Raw genomic sequence first — 25,217 nt, 5'->3', positions numbered from 1 at the left:
TTATGGCTGTCATATCTGTCGTATCACCTCCACAGTCATATCATTGCAGTTCATGCACATGACATCCAGTTCGCATTTACAATGGTTGCAGTATCTTGTAGTCACATGATTGCAATTTGTGACCTTCCGAGTCAACAAGCAAAGTTGGTTGAGGAAGTCATAACACTCTGTGATTCACTTAATGTGGTAAAATGTGGAAAAAAATGTAAAATTGAATCTAGTCATTTGACCACTCACTTTACCAACACACTGATACACGATGAAAATTCTAGTCTCCGTTGTGGTGGTGATCCCAAGTCAGTGACTGCTTGTATATGTTGGGTGAACAGGAAAAAAAATGTATGTCTATTTATAGTTTTCTGTGTGAAGTAGTGACAGAAAATCCTTGTCTTATGCAATGGAGAATCATTTAATTTTGTTAGTGGGATTATTTATAGAGAAACATTATTTACTTTATTCTTTTCTTCTGGGGAGAAGTATATGCATATTGTGGCAAAGGCACACTTATAGGATGAATATTTTTGACTGGCGTTAGCAACTCTAGTTGCCACAAGGTGGGGAAGCAGGTATTCGACAGGTATTTTTGCTTGCTTATAATCTTGAAGTTTACAATACTTCCTCTTTTGCGAAAATGGTCTTCAATCCAGAGGCATCTTCCTTTCACATAAATATGGTATATTCTATTTTTCAAATAGTTATTCTACCAAGACACCTTACTTAATAGTATAATTATAACAGTATGATTATAAATAAAAATTCATGCTTTAAAAAGCAAAAATAAGAGCTTATCACAGGGCATTTGAAAGCGATAAGCCAATGGGAGGAGAGAGTCCAGAGAAACAGACTTCTTCAATAGTCTTTGCCTACCTACCTTTTTTTTAGTATTTTGGAGGAGACATAAAACAAAGATAAAATAAGTATGCTAAGCTTCCAATAAGGCAGAACAATAATTATCTTTTAAAACTTACCCTGAAACAGAAAATTTCAGTCATGACCCCTCAAGATTGTCACTATTAGAGTATCATATTCCCTGCAGCCATTGGAGGCTGGAAAAAAAATAAGACACTTTGGTTAACAAGGTGCTGAAACTTTTAAAATGGCATCAAATATTGTGATGTGTGTATGTGCGCACACATGCTTTGTGGGTTTGATGCGGATATGAAGTTATAGAAATACTACGAAAGTATGAAATCTTGACCATTCATTCAATGACAGTTCAAAGTTGCAACGGTGGTGAACAAATGGTGGTTATAACTGCTCTTTGAGTTTTAGCCATCCCAGCATGTAATCACAGTAGGTAGCTCAATTTACTACCTGCTGCACAACCTGTAATCACATGATTGTCATTTGCAAAACCTTCACTTCTGGCTTCCCCAGAAAATCAGTGAGGAAGCCAACAGGGAATATTACAAGTTACTGAGATAAATCTCTGCCACGCATGCACCCATCTCCAGCCCTTCTGTGGTTGCATTAGGCTGGCCACTTGTGCAGGCACTTCCTGAGCCCTGATGTGTCTTCCTTGCATGCTCGTGTACCTCTTCACACCTTCATGTATCCTCCCTGACCCTCTGCATTTCACACTCTTAATGCATACCATACCCTCTTGCAGACATATTCCCCATCTTTGCATGCTCCCTTGTCCCCACTCCCGCCAAGCAGCAATCACCTATCTGCTTCCTAGCTTGTTTATAAGGTTCCTGTGACTTGCAACTTCCTGCTGGCTTCCCTGTTGACTTCTTGTGGGAAGTTAACACACCTAACAGTTGTGGGATTCGGTTAAACAACAGCAGCTGGAATTGCAGTGATTGCCATTACTTAGTGATATGCTTGTGCTTTATAATCTCATTGTTTAGTGATGGAAAGTCTTATTCCAATTGCCATAAAGTTAAGGATACTGTAGGCAGTTTTGAAATCATAATTTAATGAATAGTTGTTACATAAAATTTCTTTTTCTTAGATGGTTTATCAAATAACTTTAAGACTCACCCACTTCAGTTGGATCATGCTAGCAACAGTAGTTGCTTCGATGGCACAGATTACATAAAACCAAATCTAGCTATGCACGAATCAAAGAAATCAAATATTTGGACACCTCATGGCACTTGTTTGACACTCACAGATCATGATCGAATTCGGCAATTTATACAAGAATTCACTTTTAGAGGACTTTTACCACATATAGAGAAAACTATTAGGCAACTGAATGATCAGGTAAGTAATTTTATTTTTACAAAAATGTCTTTGGGGAGGTTTTTTGCTTAGCTGAAATTCAAACTAGATTCACAAAGTCTGTTATGTAAAATCTTGAATGCATTCAGAACAAATCCTGTATATTGTTTATTTCAATGAAAATCCTTAATACAGCTTATGTCAAAGTACATGTGCACAGTATAATTGTTATTTAACATACAATTTTAATACAAACATCATTACCATTCATTTATAAAGACGACGTAATGTTCTAGAAAGCCAATACAATGTATTTTAAATGATATGAAGTAACAAATGAAACCTAGATCCAACAAAGGCAAGAGTCCTTTTATGCAAAACCTTTAGATTACTTTGATAAAATATATAATGACAAATAATGAATAATTATTCCTGCCTTTGAATTAATATCTGCTGCTGAAGAGAATTATATAACAATTCTCAATAGATGTGTGAACCTGTAAATTCATACATTTACCAAAATAAGGCATATTATGCTTTCTGAAGATAAGAGATAGCAGTATTTAACAGAAGGTATACCCGAAAAGGAAATTGTCTGACTTTTTTTAAGTCTCCCTCTCTGTGTAGGTTTGGACATGTACATGTGTGTAAAAAACACAAAATTTTTAAAAAGGCAGAAATATATGTATATGTTTTATTTTTATTTTTTTAATTTTGTGGATTTTTGTAATATTTTGTTTAAAAAAACTGTTTTCATTTTACCTTCCTTATGCTGGTCTATAACTGCAATAAATATTCGATTGGAATCTAATATTCTATATGGAATACATAGTTTTAATAGCTGTAAATTTCTGAAAATTAAGTGTTTTCTGTGAATAATAAACTATTGCATTTCAGTGAGAAAATATTTCCATCTTTCAGTTAATATCCAGGAAAGGCTTGAGTAGATCTTTATTTTCTGCAACCAAAAAATGGTTTACTGGAGGTAAAGTTCCAGAGAAAGGTGTGAATGAATTGAAAAGCACATCTGGTTTGTTGTAAGTAGACCTATTTATAAAAATGCAGAATACTTGAATTTTATTAGATTTTGCCTTCCGTTTCTGATTTCTATGTCTATTGGACTTGGGTGGCTAATAAATTAAAATTAAAATAAAATAAATAAAATGCATTTCCTTCTTGTTTTAATGATATCAACACCGTTAACAATAACTACTTTTGGCCAATTACACCCCCATTTAGGTAGGTCTTTTGCTTACAGATGCAACCCTGTAATCTTCTTTATGAGCTCATCATGATTAAATTAGTAAACTTTCCCTTAACCATAGTTTTCTTTATATCCAAATTGGAGGCTATTGACAATTTCATAATAAGCCAAGATATTTATTCCCATTTTAATTGTGGCTCAAGATCCTGATTTGTTCTACCCATAGTAATTTGTCATTTGTACAGTGAGTGATGCTTCTACTTCAGTAGTTTTGCTCTCCGTATTCCAAGCATGGAATTTATATATATACGGTGTGTGTGTGTGTCTGTGTGTGTCTGTGGGTCTGTGTGTTCGTGTGTCTGTATAGCAACTGCATGCTGGGTTAACATTCATCAAGCAGTCTGCTGTGATTCTACAATCCCATTACTGGGCAGACACTGCCAGCTTAGATTCCATTAATGAATTAGTGGTTTACATTATCTGCCAGTGTACAAATCACCCATTTATTCCTACTCTCTATTTTCTGTTTTTAACCAGTTGTCAATCCATGAGAGCACCTATCCTATTACCCTATGACAGCTGAGTTTGCTCAAGCTTTTGGTGAGGGATTTTGTCAAAGGCTTTTATGAAAGTCCAGGTATATATGGTCTATTATGTCATCCTTGTCTACATGCTTGTTGACACTCTCAAAATGTCTAGAAGGTTAGCGAGACCAAGACTTAATCTTTATAGAATCCAGATAGCCAAGGACAAGGGAGGCTCATACTTACCTGTTTGGGGTTTTTTTTTCTTCCCTGGGACAGATGTGAAGCTAACTGACCTATAATTTCCTTTAGCTTTAATTCTATTTTTAAAAATGGCTCATATTGGCATTTTCCATTTCCTAGGAACAGATGGTATTGTTAAAGAGCAGTTGCATAATTTTGTGAAAAGATCAGCAAATTCACATTTTAAAGTCTTTAAGAACTCTTAGGTGGATACCATCTACTGTATAACGAGGGATAGATTCCTTTTTTGCTCATCTCTTTACCTTTGCTTGGCTCATCTTGTCTGATCTTGTTTCTGAAAAATATGTTCCTACATCTTTATCAATGAGGATAAACGCAAATATTTAATTCACTTACTTGCTATTTCTTTCTCCCATTCTGACATTTCTTTAATACCCCCATCATCTTCTGAGTCAGTTTCCTATTCCAAACCAAATATATGTAAAGATTTGGTTACTCTTTTAGTGTTTCAATGTGGGGTGTTTTTTGTTTTTGGCGGTAGGGGAAGTGTCACTTTTTTTTTTACCACCTCTATTTCTCTGATCACATTTTATGTTCCTCACTGTACAGTACTTCCCAGCTGGTCAAGATTTCCATTTTTTTTAAAAAAAGGAGTCTTATCTTTGATAGCAACTATGAAACTGTTTATTAACTATTAGGGTGGGGTGGGTTTTTTTGCCTATATGGTACCTCTCCTGATTTGGATGTATATTCTAGCTGATATACTATCATGTTTATGAATAACCTTCAAGCATTATGAAGAAAATGGCCCTTACTACTGTCCCTTCATTTTTCTTTTCAATGTTGCTGTCGTTGTTTTTGGAAGTTTTTTCTTCTGAGGTCATGTTGGTGCCAAGCATCCACATTCCAATTGATGATTATTAAATTATGATCAGTTCTCCAAAACTTTTAGATCTTGGACAAAATTCTGAGCACAGTTTAAGATTAAGTCCAGTGTTCTGTTGGGGTTTTTTTTATGACTAGCTGTTCCAGGACATAAGAAATTTGGTTTTTGCCATATCCAAGCATGCATTTTTTAGACTTTATGAAGGTGATTACAGTCACTAAAGACTAATTTCCATCTATACACCTGCTTTAGGTTCTTTGCCAAGGAGATAATAGCATTTCTCTAGTACTAACACTCTTTCATGGGTTGATATGGATACCCCCAATGAATCAGAAGAATCTATGCTCTCTTTGACATATAGGATAACTGTGCTTCCATTATACCCCTTTCTGTCTTTCTAAAGGTGTTTTTGAAGAGGTATGTAATGAGAAATATTCATTCCCCCAGGGCTGTGTAAAGTTTGTAATACTTGTTTTTCTTTCAACATGAACCATTTTTACTTTCCCAATTTGACCTGGGGGCTCCTGGCATTTAAATAAAAGCTTATAGGTTGAATATTCTATGTGGCAAGTTCTTTTAACTTTGTGGCTTTCCCGATGGGCTGTATTCCTTTAACTCTGGGGTGATTTTCCCCCCTTAAAGATAGTTTATTAGATTTAAGGGCTGCCTGATTCCAGAATAACATTGGATAACTTATGTTTAAAATTTTTGTTTTTTAAAAAAATCATCATCGTCATTGGAAGCCATGTATATCCAACAAAATTAAGATAGAAGGTATGCTGTTCTTCATGTTAGAAAAAAATAAGTAAACTTTATTATCAAAGTTGATTAACACACTTCCGATTTTATCCCTTGTAATTATGAAGAACAAATATATTTCATCCACTTGCCTTTTCTCTCCTTTCTTCCATGGGATCACTTTAAGACTTGCTCTAGTACCTTTCTAATATTGCCCAATAGCATTCTCATACCCTTCTGATTCAACGCAGTTTATCCTTTCGTACAAATGTGGCTTCTCCTGAAAAGCATCACAATATCTGACAAATCTAAATCCCTCCCCTACTTTCAGCACAAGTGTCACATTCACAGGTTGAGATTGCTCAGTTCTGCTTGTCTGCTTTGCACTGTGTGAATATAGATAGCATTTCTGAGAAAGGCACTTCAAATTATCCAGCTATTTTCCCTGATACCATTAATGCCAATATGTACCACTGGCTCCTCTCCAACAGTATTTACTACACTGGTTAAAAATCATGTGTTTCCCACAGGAATCTCTATTGAATAACTGTGGTTAATTGAAAGTTTTCTAATTCATTTAGAGAGCACTGAAACAGGAGGTAGGAAGCGGTTGCATGTGTGGTCAAAAGATATGGGCATATTGAACAAATATATATATAATAAAAATGAGCTTGCTACCATTAATACACTTATTTTAAAATATAGTTGAATATATGACCTTCAAATTCTTTGCTTCTGCTTTGGATATACTCAAAATGTACATGCTACTACTGTAACTTACATTTTGATTACTATTATACAGGTAGCCCTCGACTAACAACCATTTGTTTAGTGACCATTCAAAGTTACAGTGGCACTGAAAATAGTGACTTATGACCATTTTTCACACTTAACAACAATTGCAGCATCCCCACAATCACGTGATCAAAATTCAGATTCTTGGCAACTGTTCACTTCTATTTTCTCGGGGTCATGTGATCCCCTTTTGCGACCTTCCGACAAGCAAAGTCAATGAGAAGCCAGATTCCCTAGACAGTCCTGTTGCTAGTTTAACAACTGCAGTGATTCACTTAACTGTGACAAGAAAGGTCATAAAATGGGGCAAAGCTCACTTTAACAAATGTCTCACTTAGCAATAGAAATTTTGAGCTCAGTTGTGGTTGTAGGTTGAGGAGTATCTGTACGCGGCATTCAAATACATGACTTGGAATACATTTGACAAATTGTACAACTGGATAAGAAACAATATTCTTATTTATGTTTCCAATGTTAGTATATAATTGAGAGTGCCTACAGATAGTCTTCGACCACAATTGAGCCTCAAATTTTTGTTGCTAAGCAAGGCAGTTGTTAAGTGAATCATGTGGTTGTTAAATGAATCTGGCTCCCTCATGAACTGTGCTTGCCAGAAGTCAGCTGGAAGATTACAAGGGTGATCACATGATCCCGGGAGAGCGCTACCATCACATACATGACAGTTGCCAAGTGGACAGATTTTGATCGTGTGACCACGGTGATGCTGCAATAGTCATAAGTGTGAAAAATGGTCATAAGTGACTTTTTTAGTGATGTTGTAATTTTGAATGGTCACTAAATGAATAGTTTTAAGTCAAGGACTACCTGTTTATTTTTGACTTTAGAGAAGAAAAGAAAAACACAGTTGAATAATAGTTTTGTTGAAATTAGAATATTATAATAAATATTTAATATGAATTAATTTCTTGTTAGTGAGTTGGGTCCAAAGCTTATGTTACAGTCACATGCATGGAATGACATGTTCCATGAATATAATTGTTCTTTTGTAGATGGAAAACTTTGTATCCAGACACACCTGTTGTTTTGACAGATTTGAAACTAAATTGGGGAGAAATCAAGCAATTAGTGTTTACTATGCTATATAACTTCAGGGGACCAATATATCTTACCTTTAAAACTTTTACAGATAGACTAGAAATAGCTGTTATCATTATGCCTTTCCTTTGAACATATAGATATATTAAATAGGTAATTTGGACTAGCTGCAATTTGGTTTGAAGCTTGTATCTTTATGAATATGGAATGGCTTATTTTTTATATATAAATTGTGCATTTTTATTTGTTTCTATGTTCAGGTACTCTCCAGAAGCACCAGAACTTCAAATCAGGAAAATGGCAGATTTGTGTTTTTTGGTGCAACACTATGAACTGGCATATAGTTGCTATCATACAGCAAAGAAAGACTTTTTGAATGATCAAGCAATGCTGTATGCAGCAGGAGCACTGGTTGGTGCATTAGCATATTTGCAAAAAAATATGTTTGTGTTTTTCTACATGTTGCCTTGCACAAAAAAATCTTAAGTGAATATTGTCTTTGTGCCACCTTATATGTTTCAGATGTTTCTCTTATGTAGCTTACAACAATGTAAGCTCTTCTGAATTCTTAGGATTGAGCTACTTGAAATCTTGAAGCATCAGAACTTGTTACTGATGCATATAATTTAAATAAGGAAGGAGACGATTTTTAGAAAATACATCTGTAGCTATTAGACTTGGTAAGACAGTTTGAAACATTGTGCCCATTCTACAGAATCAATACTAGAATCATGCTGTCTATAATTAAAGCAAATAGGCTGACAAATAGAAAGGTTAATGCCCATTCAGTAATTGCCTCCATTTATTCAATTAGCACTTACTAGTTCCCCTAAAGACTTTGGCCATTAGTTTTAGGGTCATTAGGCACTTTCATATGATTTGTCACTGGAAAATTAAATGTGGGATTATAAAAGGAATGAATGTTTTTGAGATACTGCTGCTACAGCAGCCTCAACACGTTGCAACAGTTATTGGAAACTTAGTATAGCAATAGCTATAGCATTTAAGACTTCATATAGCCTTCTTGCTGACAGAGTTAGCGTATTGCCCCCAACAATCTGGGTCCCCATTTTATTGACCTCTGAAGGATGGAAGGCTGAGTCAACCATTAATAAATAAAGCTACATAAAGTTACAGAATCTATAACTTTATCAGATTTCAAGTTAACTTTTAAAATGTAAAAATATTTTGAAATAGATTAAAGGTTAAACTTTTTAGCTACATAGTATAACAAAATGTGTGTGTGTGTGTGTGTGTGTGTGTGTGTGTGTGTGTGTGTGTGAGAGAGAGAGAGAGAGAGAGAGAGAGAGAGAGAGAGAGAATGTTCCAAAAAGAACAAAAGCAGAGAATGTTGTTTTATATTTCAAACAAAATACTTCAAACAAAAACAAATCAATGCATCCTCTGTTATTGATATGAACAACATTGGCTTTAGCCCAGGTATATTGTCCTGTAGTATCACCTGTTGCATATCATCTATCATTTTTATACATATAATCTTTGGCATTAGATATGTACTGTTTACATTTTTAAGTATGTAAACAATATTTGCATAATGCCAAAGATTATGTATATACATACTTCATAATGTATATAAATCTAGGCTTCATGCAAATAAAGAAGACAGCAAGAGCATAGGAGTAGGATACCTCTGTTGCTTTTTTTTCCCCCTTCTTTTCCTAATTTTAACATGATTTTTTCCAGCTCAGGTTAAAACAAATGTATGTTAACTGTTTTTAGTAAGAGCTCTCAAAATAACTTTAAAAGTAAAATGGATGTCCTAACATTATGTGGGTGTTGTTTTGATTTTGTCATTGCCATTGTGAATTATTGCTGAATCTGTATGTTTGGAAACCCACATTTATTGTACTATAAAATGTAATGTATCAAAATTATTTAATGACCACTTTTGCTTTATAGGAAATGGCAGCGGTGTCTGCTTTTCTTCAGCCAGGAGCACCAAGGCCATACCCTGCTCATTACATGGAGACTGCAATTCAGACCTATAGAGATATCTGCAAGTATGTGGCTGTTTTTGGTTCTTTTCAGTTGAAGATAAAGCAATCTTATTAAACATTTTTCATTATTCCATAGTGATGCATACATAATTAGAGAAATATCAACAATAAAAATAATGGCAGTAGTAGTTTAACTATAAAATTATTTTCTTTAAATGGAAGCAAACTTACTATTGCCTTCCTGAAAGCAAAGGCAAATTCTTATTTTAAATAACTATACAGTGTTCTATAACAGTTCATAAGTTTTTATCATTATTTTACTTGGTTAAATCCTCGGTAAGTATTACATATGGCAAGACTATTATTATAGTGTTCAGAATATTTCACTATTTCATAATCAAAATTGGAGAAAATAAAAAACTTTTTATTGATTATGTTTAAAATATTCAGTGCATATTTTCTATGAGAGTGCAATACATGGGATATTAAATTATACCCAAAGAATTTATTTTGTGTTTCATAGGAATATGTTGCTGGCAGAGAGATGTGTGCTCCTTAGTGCTGAAATACTAAAAAGCCAAGCCAAATATTCAGAGGCAGCTGCTCTTCTTATTCGTTTAACCAGTGAGGTAGATAAGATTTTAATTGTTTTGTTTTTGTATGTTGAGAAAAAAATAGAAATATGCATATCTTAAGTAGTTGGAGTAGTATCTAGGAGGAAGATTTGTAATATTAAAATAATACTTTTCCTATGTGTAATTGCAAGTACACTGTGTTATGTTTATTTCTTTATAGAAAAATTATTCATCTCTGCAATGGCTACAAATTAATCCCTTATACTTACTCACATTCATACTGGCAACATCCTAATAGAGTTCACTGAAAGAGTTATAATAATTTATAATACATTTGTGTACTTTTTATCTGGAAAAAGAAAACATGTTCAAGTAAACAGACTTGAAGTCATATAGATGCTGAAAATTTGCAACTTCACATTTATGCCTTATAAAGTTATGCATATTCAGATAGTAGCAGAGTATAAAAAATCTGCCTAGAAATCATAAGCTAATTAAAAGGAAAAATAACGAATATAAGTGTTTCAGTGCAAGGCCTTTAAATTATTAAAGCATATTTTTATTGGTAATAGAATCATAACAAATCTTATTCTAAAAATTATTTAGAGACAATATTTTGAAACCATATAAATGATACCAGTTGTATATTATCAACTATAGTTTTTAATCAGATTTTAATGAGCATTTTAAAATTACAGTCAGTTAGGTTTATAATATTCAGTTGTTGTTCCCAATCTTCATTTTCTTCTTGTTTAATTGAAATATTTTAAAGCTTACATTCTTGTTTTTTAATTTTTCTGTGGAAAAAAATGGCAGCAGAGCGCTTGGATGGGCACGGTGAGTGTTAGAAATGTGAGCTGGAGTAGCTGGAAGATTAGATAGTGTATTAAATATGTTGAAACAGATTGTACTAATTTGATTACTGGGTAACAATGAAGTAATTCATTGTTATTGATGCACATGTGGGATTCAGGACATAGAATATGTGCATTAAAGCATTACAGAATGCAGAATTTTTGAGATATAGATTAATAAGAATAAAACATGATAATCCAAATCAAACCAAGAGGAGGATATCCTTGTGGAAATCATTTTATTATAATGTTTAATTTTGAAATAGTTTCCCAGTAAGCACTCTTTGTCTATGCTTAGCAGACAATGAGGTAATATGCTTTTTAAACTGATATTTCACTGGTTTATAAATCAATTAATATCATGGCATCAGCTAGAAATATAAGCCTTTTAACAAGCTCAGTCTTTTCATTCAGTGGCAATTATGAGAAACAACACTGTGTTTAAAATAGGTGTATAAATTATGTTAAGAGAAATAAACTGTGAGGATAGAAAATTAGTTAAACTTTGACTGATAAGATACAATCTGAAAAAATATTTACTAAAATGTTTTAGAGATAATTTACAATACTAAGAAGCTTCTTTCTTCCGGAAACTAAAATTATATATTATTTTTAAAATTCAGTAACAGAATCCTATATTATTTAAAATAACCCTGTCTGAGATATATTTTCTCTTCTGAGGGATATTTCTGTCCAACATAAGAAATGAGATTTGCTCACAAAGTAGATTTAACTATGCACATAATCCGTTTTCAGGATAATTTTATAGATAATTTATTCAGTGTTTATTCAGTTGTTACATGTAAAACAGACACTGTTTTACTGCAGTGGTAATATAATGGGTGTTTGCATAGCTTTGGTTTTCAGAGCTTGTTGTTAAGAAAGTTGCCGGTTGTCTCATTATTCACTCTTTCTAATAGGATTCAGATCTTCGAAGTGCCCTGCTGCTGGAACAAGCTGCACATTGTTTTATAAACATGAAAAATCCTATGGTTAGAAAATTTGCCTTTCATATGATATTGGCTGGACATAGATATAGTAAAGCAGGACAGGTAAGTTTGGCAGATCAGAAAAGAAATTATCACAATTTGATTGATTTATTTCAATGTTTTTTAAAATTTAATGTTATACATTATACTGTGTCTCTGTGTTTGTGGGGGTGGGACAAAGGCAAGCCACAGATTGCAAAGAAAAGTACATCCCAGCCCCTATTCTGGCATGTCCTTAGTATAGCTTATATAATATTCAAATCAATCAGAAATATTAGCTATATATAGATAATCCTAGCAAAATTTATAGCATATCAAGTTCTAAAATCCTTAAAAGTTCTAGAAGAATATGTAGAATTTTGTCAAACCAGAGAAAAAGAACAAAGTTGATAAATCTCTGAAGAGAGAATTACATAAGTGACTCATCATAGCAGAGAATTAATTCTGTATCGTTGTAACATGCTGTATCTCTGATAATGGAATGACCTAAATAAATATACTGGCAAATTATTTTGAAATTCTTCTTTATATAACTCTTGTAATAGCTTGGAATGTCATTTTCTGTCATAAAGTGGAGTATAATTCTTTTTTCTGGATGTTAACTTGCTGTTAAGTTAAAATGTCTGATAACTATACTAGAATTTTTGGAGATGAAGAAAGAGGTACACTTACAGTCATTCTATGGCTTTGTATTAAACAAATGTAGATAATTTTTTTAATACATAAATATTTGTATAAATAATCTTCAAAGTTATATTGATCAATTTCCAAAATTATTTACATAAAAAGCTAAAGAAGGTAATATTTTTATAATACATATTTTTATTTAAAGTTAAAGATTTGTTTTTTCACTTGTAGTGTTATACTAAACAACTCGTGACCTGTTGGGTCATCATTTCAGAAAAACTTCCTGAGCAGATTCTATGATGCCTTAACAATAATAGAGTTTCAACCACACTGAAAAGTTCTTAAAAATTCAGAGGGATATTCAGAAATATAGCTGTCTTGAAAATAGCCAGTGCAGAATTGTATAGCACAGACAAACCTCTGCAGTTAACCGGAAACATTTTATAACATTTTTTATTATGACAAATCAAAATAAATATATCTGGTATTTTCCTTTCCAAGTGTTATGATGCAGTCCACTAGTTAAAAATGTATATAAACTACAAATATAAAAGATACTCCACACAAATGCTATGCCTCAGCAAAAAGAGCACAAAAATATTTTGCATGCCTATACATCACTCATAAAAGCATACATATTTGAGAAAATTGATATACAAATATGTATATTTCAAGAAATGTATAAATAGATGTATACATATTTCCACATAGACAGTAAGGAAAAGAATAATGATCTGAAGACTAAACAAAACAGATTTCAAATAATGCGAAATCGAGTGAAACGGAAATTTGCACATTTCTGCATTCTTCACTAAAATATCTTTTTGTATTTTTTAATAATATGCTTTCAATATGTGGCATGCATAATTGTTTGAACATTTTAAATTGTTTACAGAAAAAACATGCTCTACGATGCTACTGTCAAGCAATGCAAGTTTATAAAGGGAAAGGGTGGTCCCTTGCTGAAGATCATATCAACTTCACAATTGGCCGCCAGTCTTTCACCCTTCGGCAACTTGATAATGCTATATCGGCCTTCAGGCATATTTTGATCAATGATAGCAAGCAAACTGCTGCTCAGCAAGGAGTCTTTCTCCGAGAGTATCTTTATGTTTATAAGGTAAGCCACCAATTTTACTCTCAGTAGAATCTTAATTTGAGAGCTTGCTATTAAAATATTTTGTACTAAAATTTGAGTGGTTTGCCTTTATAATTGAAATAGTAAGTTCCTTTTTGAACATATTTCTGTTGCTTTGAGGACTTACTGAGAATATTGCATTTTGTTCTAGTTCAAGATATTCAATGCCTACGAAAAAAATGAAATGGCAATTCACTCTCTCTAATTATGACAAAATACAATCCAATATACTCCCTCAGTCAAGTTTCTGTACAGCAACTAAAATGTAATATATAAAGTAGACAGGTACAATTAATATTATCCCCGATTATATTGAAGTCTGACAACTTTTCATTCAAGAGGTGGGTTAGTTACCCAATAGTATTTTTTTTTTAATTCAAAAGATACACAGCTTTTACTTGCTAAGCATGGGTGAAGTTTCTTTTGTTTGTTTGTTTTTGCAGAATATAAGTCAGTTGTCACCTGATGGTCCTTTTCCACAGCTTCCTTTACCCTATATTAACAATTCTGAAACACGTGTATTCTTCGGACATGACAGACGACCAGCAGAAGGTTATTGCTCTTTTTTTCAATTGAACGAGTCTGTTAAGATATTATGTAAAAGACTGTAAAACTAATATTTTAGGCAGAATGAAGTGGTAAAATATACTACATGTCGTACATTCTGTAATTCGGGATCATTATTTTTTAATATCTGCCATATAAAATTCCCAGCAAATAGAGTATTAGAAAACTATGAGCCTGGAAATGGATCTTACGTGCTACTTTTCTCTGACGCATATTTTTTCTATTTTCATTTTCTATATATAAGTTGAAGGTCATTAACATTTAATGTCTGAAAGAGTGCAGTTCACGTTACTTTTTCAGAACCATGGCATCTAATTTTGTAGGATACATAGCTCAAGTTATATTTTGTATCATAGAATATTTATTTTGGGGTGTATTTATTTATCTCTATGCTCCAGCCAACTCAAACAAATTTAAGTTTAAGAGGAGGCAGGCAACCTTTTTACGACTTGCTGTGTCTTTTACCTGGCATATAAATGACAAGGAATAAGATGGTGATAACATTCATGTCAAAGGAAGGAGCAGGAGCAGAATTTTTCTTCTTTTTCACTCCCCTGTTTTGAGGAAATTGAGAGTTCTGTTTTGTAGTTGCTATTTTTGGGGGGAGGGGCAAATTTGTATAATAACATTGGAGATGTAATATGCTCATTTTAATTCTTGTTTTATGAAAAAAGCAGAAAGTAATGCTGCTGTTGTTCATGAGCTTTCTTTAGCATTACAGTTTTGGGGAGCTCCGGTGTCTATTAAAAGAAAATTTTCATTATCTCCTTAATTTCCCTATCCACTTAGTTGTTTTGTTTCCTATCCCAGTCAGTGACTTGAATTATGGACTTCTGCTTCTTTCCTGATAATAATACATAAAAAGTTACAAAATAGGTACCAGAGAAATCTTATGAATTTTTTTAAAGCATATCATATGAAAGAATAACAGATGAATTATAATACTGTATAAAAATAAAATCTTTTTAATTTTTATTTTAATACTAGGTGAAAAACAGGCAGCAACACATATAAGCCTTGATCAGGAATATGTTTCAGAATGTTCACAACAGTGGAAGGAACTTGAAGAGCAAGTTGTGTCTACAGTTAACAGAGGCACAGCGCTTCCTAATTTCCAGCCAACACAGTATTGTTTGAACAGATATTCGGATAACTCTAGGTTTCCACTTGCTGTTGTAGAAGGTAAACTTGTGTAAATGTATAGATAAGGAATATATGATACAACATTATTTTAATAATGGCAATTTTAATCTAAAATTTACAATTGGTTTACTAAAATCATATTTAGAAACAGTCTTTCTAAAAATATGTATACTTTTTCTTTTTAATAGAACCAATAACAGTAGAAGTAGCTTTTAGAAATCCACTGAAAGTTCCACTTTTATTAAGTGATCTGTCACTACTTTGGAAATTCCAACCAAAGGATTTCAGTTCAAAGAATAATGGAGAAACAAAGGAATTTGTAAGTAATTAGAAATTGTCTATAGCAAGGATTTGCGATATGCTAGTAATGTCAAAATGTAATTCCACTTTTTATTAGGTTGATTTCCTTTACATTTTTCAATGGTGGCATATAATATTAAACTAAAATTTAACATTTCAATCATAGTTTTGCTCAGTACTCGCACGTTTTCTTTCCTCCTTAGTATAGCAGCAAGATGATTCAGAGTTTCTGTGTAAAGAAACAAAAATGCAACATTTCATACTGACCCTAAATTAGGGTTAGGCCATGGACAAAATTCTTCTTGTGTAGAATTTTTTTTTTATTGTTGCCTGTGTGAATTTCTGTCCCCACCTGTTTTAAAAAATATTGAAAACTAGGAATAATGCAAAACAAACCAGATTATTGTATTTCACTCTTAGGAAATTAAAACAACAAAAAACTGAGGGATTAGAGTGCATGCCAGGGAGCAATTCACTGCTTTGCAATCTTGTGGTGCTAAACTAGGGTCTCCTATTAACCTGTTGATATGATTTATATCTAGGACATTTAGGTGTACGTTTCTTTCATCAGAAAATGTTGACCATGAAAACAAATGGCAGTTTTTTGGGAAAGTAGTAATGGGAAAAATTCATTGTCAGAAATAAGTGCCTTTTTTTTTTCCTAGGAAACATGTGGAAAAGATATGACTGGGGCTGAAGTGATATCAGAATTTTTGATTAACAGTGAAGAAACTAAAATGGTAGGTAGGTTTGTTTCACACCTTTAAAAATAGGAATCTAGGGATGGTTGTTCACAAAAGGATCTGGGGATTACATATGCATTAATAAGTCAAAAATGTATTTTATTTATTCAATTTCTATGACCACCCATGTTAAACATATGACTTCGTAGCTGAGAGGAAATAAAAACAAGATAAAAACATTATAACTAAACAGTAAATAACAAATACACTGCTCAAAAAAAATAAAGGGAACACAAAAATAAGATATCCTAGATCTGAATGAATTAAATATTTTTAATAAATACTTTGTTCATGACATAGTTGAATGTGCTGACAACAAAATCACACAAAAATTATCAATGGAAATCAAATTTAGCAACCCATGGAGGTCGATTTGGAGTTACACTCAAAATTAAAGTGGAAAAAAACACTACAGGATGATCCAACTTTGATGTAATGTCCTTAAAACAAGTCAAAATGAGGCTCAGTAGTGTGCATGGCCTCCACTTGCCTGTATGACCTCCCTACAATGCCTGGGCATGCTCCTGATGAGGTGGCGGATGGTCTCCTGAGGGATCTCCTCCCGCACCTGGACTAAAGCATCCCCCAACTCCTGGACAGTCTGTGGTGCAACGTGGCATTGGTGGATGGAGCGAGACATGATGTCCCAGATGTGCTCAATTGGATTCAGGTCTGGGGAATGGGCAGGCCAATCCATAGCATCAATGCCTTCATCTTGCAGGAACTGCTGACACACTCCAGCCACATGAGGTTTAACATTGTCTTGCATTAGGAGGAACCCAGGGCCAACCGCACCAGCATATGGTCTCACAAGGGGTCTGAGGATCTCATCTCGGTACCTAATGGCAGTCAGGCTACCTCTGGCGAGCACATGGAGGGCTTGCGCGGGCCCCTAAAGAAATGCCACCCCACACCATTACTGACCCACTGCCAAACTGGTCATGCTGGAGGATGTTGTAGGCAGCAGAACGTTCTCCACAGTGTCTCCAGATCCTGTCACATCTGTCATATGTGCTCAGTGTGAATCTGCATCTGTGAAGAGCACAGGGCGCCAGTGGCGAATTTGCCAATCTTGGTGTTCTCTGGCAGATGCCAAACGTTCTGCACGGTGTTGGGCTGTAAGCAGAACCCCCACCTGTGAATTTCATGCCCTCATACCATCCTCATGGAGTCTGTTTCTGACCATTTGAGCAGCCACATGCACATTTGTGGTCCGCTGGAGGTCATTTTGCAGGGTTGTGGCAGTGCTTCTCCTGTCCCTCCTTGCACAAAGGTGGAGGTAGCGGTCCTGATGCTGGGTTGTTGCCCTCCTACGGCCTCCTCCACGTCTCCTGATGTACTGGCCTGTCTCCTGGTAGTGCCTCCATGCTCTGGACACTACGCTGGCAGACACAGCAAGCCTTGCCACAGCTCGCATTGATGTACCATCCTGGATGAGCTGCAATGCCTGAGCCACTTGTGTGGGTTGTAGAGTCCGTCTCATGCTACCACTAGAGTGAAAGCACCGCCAGCATTCAAAAGTGACCAAACCATCAGCCAGTAAGCATAGGAACTGAGAAGTGGTCTGTGGTCACCACCCTGCAGAACCACTCCTTTATTGGGGATGTCTTGCTAACTGCCTCTGCTTTCCACCTGTTGTCTATTCCATTTTCACAACAGCATGTGAAATTGATTGTCAGTTAGTGTTGCTACCTAATTGGTCAGTTTGATTTCACAGAAGTGTGATTGACTTGGAGTTACATTGTGTTGTTTAAGTGTTCCCTTTATTTTTTTGAGCAGTGTATAATATACAAAATAAAATAACACAATCAACATAACCACAATATGGGTTAAACCTCATCACAAGTCCCAGGTTTAATAACAGAAGTAGGCCTTTAAAGTCTTATAGAAAGACAGAATTGTGGCAAGGTTAATTTCTGGGGGGATGATGCTCCAGGAAGGAATACTATGACAGAAAAGATTCTTCTCTTGGGACCTGCCAGGTGACATTTCCTAATGAATGGGACTGTGAGCATGCTTATCTGTCCTATCCCAGTCCATGCACACACAGCACGGGCAGGGTTAAGCATGTTTATTTCATACAATCAAACTCAGTTATTCCCCAAGTCCCAACTTTGTGCTGTCCTTAGAGTAAGTTTCAAGCAACCTTTCCAGAAAATGCCATCTGAAAGCAATGGGAACACAACAAGCCTCAGTCTGTTCCATGATGCCAGAAAGATGAACTAAAGTCCGGGCAAGATGACAGTAAGGGGAGTCAAGGGGTTTCAGTCAGGACAACAGCAAGATGAATTAATGAACTTTGAGCAGGATGACAGCAGTGGCTGGTTGCAAGGCCCAATAAAAGCAACCACGATCCTTGTATGTAAAGAGCAAAAAAAAAAAAAAAAGCAACCATGACCCTCAAAGCTTCAAGGCACTCTGAAAGCAACTTGCCTTCAATAGGTGCAAGGCACAAACAATGGCAATTTGACTTCAGTCCATGCCAGGCACAGTAACAGCAACACAGTCTCAATGAATACAAGGCAACAAGTCACAAGCATTTACAAGTGGACAGATAACAAATGGTTGTCTCTGTCAACTATCAGGTTCCAAGTGCCAAGGTAAATAGGCGCTGGCTGGTGCACCTCAGTAGGAAGGGCAAGGATGTGTCCTTGTGAATAGCCTCACTGACCTCCCTCTGCTTGACTCTGCATGACCTGGGATCAGAAGAGGGCGGCAGCTCCCCTTCTGTGATGTCTGCTACAGCTAAGTCTCTTCTCCCGCCTGCGCTAACCAGCTAAAGCTGTCTCTTCTCCAGCCTGCACATCCTGCTTTGTGTCTGGCTGCTGTCTTTTGGATTCCCTCAATGTTGCCAGCATGGTGTCACTTCGACCATCCAATCCTGCCACAGAACCTTCCATGTCCCCCTGGTGCTCCCCATTATCCCTCTCAGATTTCTCCAGAGCTAGCTATTCCTTGTGATCTGAGCTGGTGCCCAAGGTAGCCATCACACTCACCTTCCAGATCCCACAAAACATGAGATTGTCCTGTAAGCAAACATGGGTCATGTTTCATGAAACTTATAGGTCATTACTAGCACCGTGAATTGAAACCAGAAGCATGCTAGCAACCAGTGTAGCTTGCAGAGTACAGATATAATGTGCTGAACGAATGGTCTATGCCAATACATTTTGCACTGAGTGAAGCTTCGAGGTGTTCTTCAAGGACAGCCCTGTGTACAGCATTTTGCTGTAGTTCAACCAGGAAATAACTAGGGCATAATTGACCAGAGGCAGGGCCTCTTAATCCAGAAAGTGGCACATGCAAAAGCCCTCCTAGCAATGTGGCAAGCCCAGGAGAAATCCTATTCTATTTGAGGTAGTGTCCAGAATAAGTGATGGAAAATCCATAGACACCAGAGGTTCTAAAACCCAAAGCCATTCAGTCTTGTTATGAACAGGCAACCCACTATTTTCCAACCAGACCTCCAGTCTCCAGATATCAAGATAGGACTTCCATGGCATTATTCAGGCAGCCTGGGATGGAGACATAAAACTCTTGTCAGCATTGATGATACATCATCCCAAAACATTGGAGGACTTCACTATGCAGATTCATTTGCAAGTTAAACAGGAGAGGAGGGTGTACTGAGCCCTGTGGTACCCCATATAAAATAGACTGTGAGCTGAACCTCCCTTCCCCACAACATAGACTGCAACTGATCGTGGAGGAAGGAGTACAGTACCACCTTGGAGCAAGTCCTGAAGGCCGCTGAGAAGAAGATCATGGACAGATGCACCACCCCAATCCCACTCCTACCAGAAATCATCTAAAAGCACTATCAGTGCCCTCTCAGTGCCTCCAATTAATCTGTTCTCTGGAGCTACTGCAGAACCATCTTCTACATAATTTTTCCCCAAAAGGGAAGGATGGAAAATGGTCAAAAATGTTTCAGAATTGTTGGATCCAGGGAATATATAGAAAATGTAATAAGGTTTTGGCGTGTTCGGTTCTTTTCCCGTGTAAGATTGAGAGTGTGTTGGCGACGTTTCAACGAGGTCCCACTCGCCATCTTCAGGCTGGTGCTTTCGGCTTCGTGCTTGTGCGAAAGCACCAGCCTGAAGATGGCGAGTGGGACCTCGTTGAAACGTCGCCAACACACTCTCAATCTTACACGGGAAAAGAACCGAACACGCCAAAACCTGCATACCTGCACCTGTGAAAATCTATGAAAACAAAATGTAACAAGTTTATATATAGCTTCTTATAATGAGTAATATAGATTTAATGTCTTAAATGTATGACATAGGTAGTTGCTTTTATATAGTAAGTGGTTTATAAATATAAAATAACTACAGTAGCAACAACAAAAATTTAACATATCTCCACAGGCAAGACTAAAGCTCTTTCCCCATCAAACAGGGGAGCTACACATTCTGGGAGTCGTTTACAATCTGGGCACTATGCAGGGTAGTACGGTGCTAGATGGATTAGATTCTTCTATTGGATTACTGAGAGGTAAGCCTGTGTGGCATTTTTCATTTACTGAAGTTTCATGTAAGATTCCTACCGTAATGTTAGATTCTTATATAAATTCAAGCTGCTGTTGTTGAAATAATTGCTTATATAACAATAAGAAAGAAAAGCTCATGACTCCCAGAAATAGGAGCATATCATTTAATACAAAGACCTGATTTCTGCAACTCAGGATGTTTTCCCAATGATTATACATCACCATATTTCAATACGTCATATATTGGTTGCTTTACATTTGCATAAATTTGAATTCAACCAAATACAATGATAATATTTCAAAAAGTTGATATTTGATTAATTAGCAGGTCGCTAAATGAGTAGTGAAATTTCATACTGTAAAATCTCAGTTTATTCATTTGAAATATGGTACCTATTCTTGAGCCATCAAAACTCACTAAATGACCCTCAAATTAATAAAAGCCTCAAGCTTTCAATCTAGAGTAAGGATTGGAACAAGAAGAAAGAAAACAACAATGTGCTTAAATTCTCAACAATTTCTTAATATACAGAATCTGACCTGATCAAATATAAAACTAACACATCTGAACTGTTTTTAAAAACATTTTATCACAGGTAGTTGCAATAGAAGAGGCAGAGTCAAAATTACTTATGTGTAACACCTATTTGAGTAAGATCTTCTTAGCTGCTGCAGCCTCATGCAAAGTATTGGATGGTAATTGTGGGAGAAGATGCTAGCTTTTCAATAGAGTTGATTTTTCCTTCTGCTTCTTTTCTGCGGTTTCTAGTTTCCTTTCTAGTTTTTTTTTCTAGTATCTGAGATATACCATAACAGTTTTTATACCTGCTTTAAATGTTATATTTGCCATTGTATTACCGACTCATTTGATATACTTTGTTTTAGAGAAATATAATTCTACTGAAATGTCTGTACGAGGGCGGCAAGATTTGGAAATCCAGGGCCCTCGCTTAAACAGCACCAAAGAAGAAAAGACATCTATTAAATATGGTCCAGATCGACGTTTAGATCCCATTATTACAGAAGAGATGCCTTTGCTTGAGGTACAGTTAAGAGCTGCAACATCAGAGTTACTACTAGATATTTTAACAGTTTTCTGAATACCATCTTCCCACTTTTGATTTTTGTTTTCCAGTCTACTTCAGTTTTAAATTTTTATATTATATTTAAAATCAGGGTAATTCTGAAACCTGTTATAATAAAATAAAATGTAAGTACAAAATAACACCGTAAAACTTCCTGATTACATTTTGTGGAGGTTGGAATGACAACAGACCGTTTTAAAATGAAGAATATACTCTGTTTTTTTTTCTTCTTTTACTCATTTTATGAAGCTGTCAAAGTTGAAGTAGTCAGGTAGAGCTGGCATTTTAAATTTTTGCAACTTTATCAAAATATATTGATTTCTTTTTTTTAAATGCAGGTATTTTTTATAAATTTCCCGACACTGCTGCTTTGTGGAGAAATACGAAAGACATACGTGGAATTCATGAATGTAAGCAAGTGTCCCCTAACTGGAGTGAAAGTTGTCTCTAAACAGCCTGAATTCTTTACTTTTGGTAGTAAAGATGCTGTTTTATCTCCACTAAGCCCAACAGCCTCTGAACATTGCAGTGCTTACAAGACTGTTGTTACACATTCTACCTCAGTATGTTCACTGATATCCTCAGCTGTTGCATCAGAATTTGGGGTTGGAACAGGAAGTCAACCTGAAATAATAGATGTCCCACTTCCTGACTCAGTTCTCCTCCCTGGAGTATCAGTACAGCTACCCATGTGGCTCCGTGGGCCAGATGAAGAAGGAGTTCATGAAATAAATTTCTTGTTTTACTATGAAAGTATTAGAAAGCACTCAAAAATGTGGTAAGTCTTTTAAAGCTATATTGTTTTATCTAAAAACTAAAGTTTTCCAAGATGATAATTAAACAAAAGAAAAATGAAGTTTAAAAATATATTAACGTCTGTTGTGTAGCTATGGCTGAACATTTCTCCACAAATAATGCTATATGGAAAACTCTTGTAGTAATGAACATTGTCAGTACTTTTTGATAAATGTTAAATAACTCAAGTCTTCACAAATGTATTCCTCAAATTCTGAATGTACCTGCTTGTATATACTGGACACAATTTGTTTGTAGGCAATACAAATGTAATTTTCTCACATGCATTAATTCAAAATATGTAACATTGGATTTAATGTAAAATATTAGTGTTGTACAAATTTTGGATGCAATCCAGAAAAATCTGTTTTCAATTTTACTAATAATTAAACGTTATTTATCTATTGAATTACTATAGTCACTCATCTGAAGCAAGTGACTGGGTGTCATAAATTTACTAGGTTTAACATTTTGAAATCTATAACTATTCTTATTATTGACTTTCAACTCTATAAAACAGATCTACTAAAATATTCTCATAGAAAATTATGATTAGATACAGTGAAACATGGTCCCATTCTAGTTAAATGTGGACTTCCATGGAGAGCCAGTTTGATATAATTGTTAAGTGTTGGCCTAGAAACCAGGCACTGAGTTCTTGGTCTCCCTTAGGCATGAAAAGCAGGCTGGATAACTTTGGGTCAATCACTCTCTGTCTGCTTTTACACATGCAACTTTGTATTTTGGGAAATGTAAGAATTGTTGTGCACGTGCTCTATTCAGATTTTGCAGAACGCTTTTGGAGATTCTTATAATAAAAGGAAGCTTAATTTAAAAAAATCTTAATGTTTGTACTCTAATTGATAGCATCAATTTATGTGATAGTCGGTGAATTTCATTTGAAGAAAATTTGACACATGGCCTGTGAGCTGTTTCCTTTTTCCAGTCACAGAGTATTGAGACACACTGCAGTTATTTGCACCAGCCGATCTTTGACTGTGCGATCTACTGTGTATCGGAGCAATGCTCTTGAGGATGAAAAAGGTGAAGGTGACAATATGCTAGTGTTTGTGGATGTGGAAAATATCAATACTGTAAGTCTTCTCGGAACTGGGGAATAGTTGATTGCATTATAAACAACCTAAGACATTGATTGCATTTTAAACAACCTTTCTGTTCTCTTATGAAATATTTGTTTAATTCTTTAAAGTATGTAGAAAAAGTCAATACCTGGAAATCATTTTCCTTCTTCAGGACTGCATAGAAATTTGGCAGTAGAGATCTGCTATATAGAGAAATCTAGAACATTTTTACCAATGTAATTTTCCAATCAACCTCTTCCATATAGGAATAGTTGCTCATGTTGCTATTATGTGTTTTGTTTTTAATTGCTTAGTGTGTGCTTTGGGATTCAGATAATTAACTTTTAAAAGGTATCTAGAGTAAATATAGTTTTAAAATGTCTCTGTAGTAGTCAGCTTTTATTCATATGGAAATTTTTATTTAACAACTTTTAAATTTCTTTTTTCCTCTGGGATGAAGTGCAACTAAGTTTTAGACATTGCTCTTTTTCATCTCTATATAATTTGATTTGCTGCTGAAGGAAGTGAGCAACCAAACCTAAAGATCATGTGTCTTTGATTCTCTAAGAATAAAATTTCTATAAAGCAAGTATATTTCTGCAGTGTTAAATTCAATGTTCAATATTCTGGTTCAGATCTCTCTTTTTCATTATCATGAGAGCTAAGGAAAGAGTGTATACAGTGAGCTGGATAGATATAAATCATATAGGAAAAGGGGCTAACAAAAGGGCATAACAGGATTGTGCTGATGTGAAGGGCATAGGGAATGAACATGAAGTACAAAAGGTCTATTCCAAGAAGCTAATCTGAGTAAACAACTTAGTCTGCTTCCTAATTCACACAAAGGTGCAGAAAGAGATGGGAAAGCACATTCAATCTTGCAAGATTCTGTTGCTATAGCCGTTCTAATAAAATTTGATTTTATTAGAATTAGTATTGGTTTCTTAGTCTAGTCTACTTTATAGGGCTGACATCTGTTTTTGACAAAACGATGAAAGCAGTGTGGATTGCAAGGTTTACCCCTTTTGTATATACATATGATATCACAATAAACAACCCAATACTTGTGGCTTGCATCACAATGGTATAAAACCAGTTTTTTTTTGTAATTCTGTAATTTTGATTCTGTTGTGCACCCAACAGAATCACTATCAAGTGATTTTTCTATTTCCTTTTTGTCTTGTTAACATTTCAAAACCCCAGTAAATTATGAAATCTGAAGGAATTTTAGATTTCAAGAAAAAGATTCATCTCCTCCCTTTTTGTATGAACATGTAATGAGAGATTGGCTAA

General features: G+C 35.0%; 1 protein-coding gene across 5 annotated transcripts in view; it reads left to right on the top strand.

Annotated features, from left to right (window-relative positions):
- The window catches only part of TRAPPC8 (trafficking protein particle complex subunit 8), a 64,050-nt gene that overhangs the window by 24,335 nt on the left and 14,498 nt on the right, over positions 1-25,217 (top strand). For 2 of the 5 annotated variants that reach the window (XM_026699250.2, XM_026699248.2), the window contains 16 exons: positions 1,958-2,211; positions 3,091-3,206; positions 7,837-7,987; positions 9,497-9,597; positions 10,058-10,163; positions 10,926-10,946; positions 11,884-12,015; positions 13,475-13,699; positions 14,161-14,269; positions 15,272-15,466; positions 15,616-15,746; positions 16,393-16,467; positions 20,841-20,967; positions 21,848-22,005; positions 22,386-22,825; positions 23,789-23,936. In XM_026699250.2, the coding sequence (XP_026555035.1) occupies positions 1,958-2,211; positions 3,091-3,206; positions 7,837-7,987; positions 9,497-9,597; positions 10,058-10,163; positions 10,926-10,946; positions 11,884-12,015; positions 13,475-13,699; positions 14,161-14,269; positions 15,272-15,466; positions 15,616-15,746; positions 16,393-16,467; positions 20,841-20,967; positions 21,848-22,005; positions 22,386-22,825; positions 23,789-23,936 (2,489 nt within the window). The remainder of the gene's footprint in view (positions 1-1,957; positions 2,212-3,090; positions 3,207-7,836; positions 7,988-9,496; positions 9,598-10,057; positions 10,164-10,925; positions 10,947-11,883; positions 12,016-13,474; positions 13,700-14,160; positions 14,270-15,271; positions 15,467-15,615; positions 15,747-16,392; positions 16,468-20,840; positions 20,968-21,847; positions 22,006-22,385; positions 22,826-23,788; positions 23,937-25,217) is intronic. The other 3 variants (XM_026699251.2, XM_026699249.2, XM_087931200.1) reach the window with 2 other exon arrangements.

Source organism: Pseudonaja textilis, chromosome 3, assembly GCF_049901715.1.
Source record: "Pseudonaja textilis isolate UNSWEBS1 chromosome 3, rPseTex1.2, whole genome shotgun sequence".
Classification (NCBI taxonomy): domain Eukaryota; kingdom Metazoa; phylum Chordata; class Lepidosauria; order Squamata; family Elapidae; genus Pseudonaja; species Pseudonaja textilis.
Note: the sequence above shows the minus strand (reverse complement) of the source record. Positions and strands in the feature narration are given on the sequence as shown.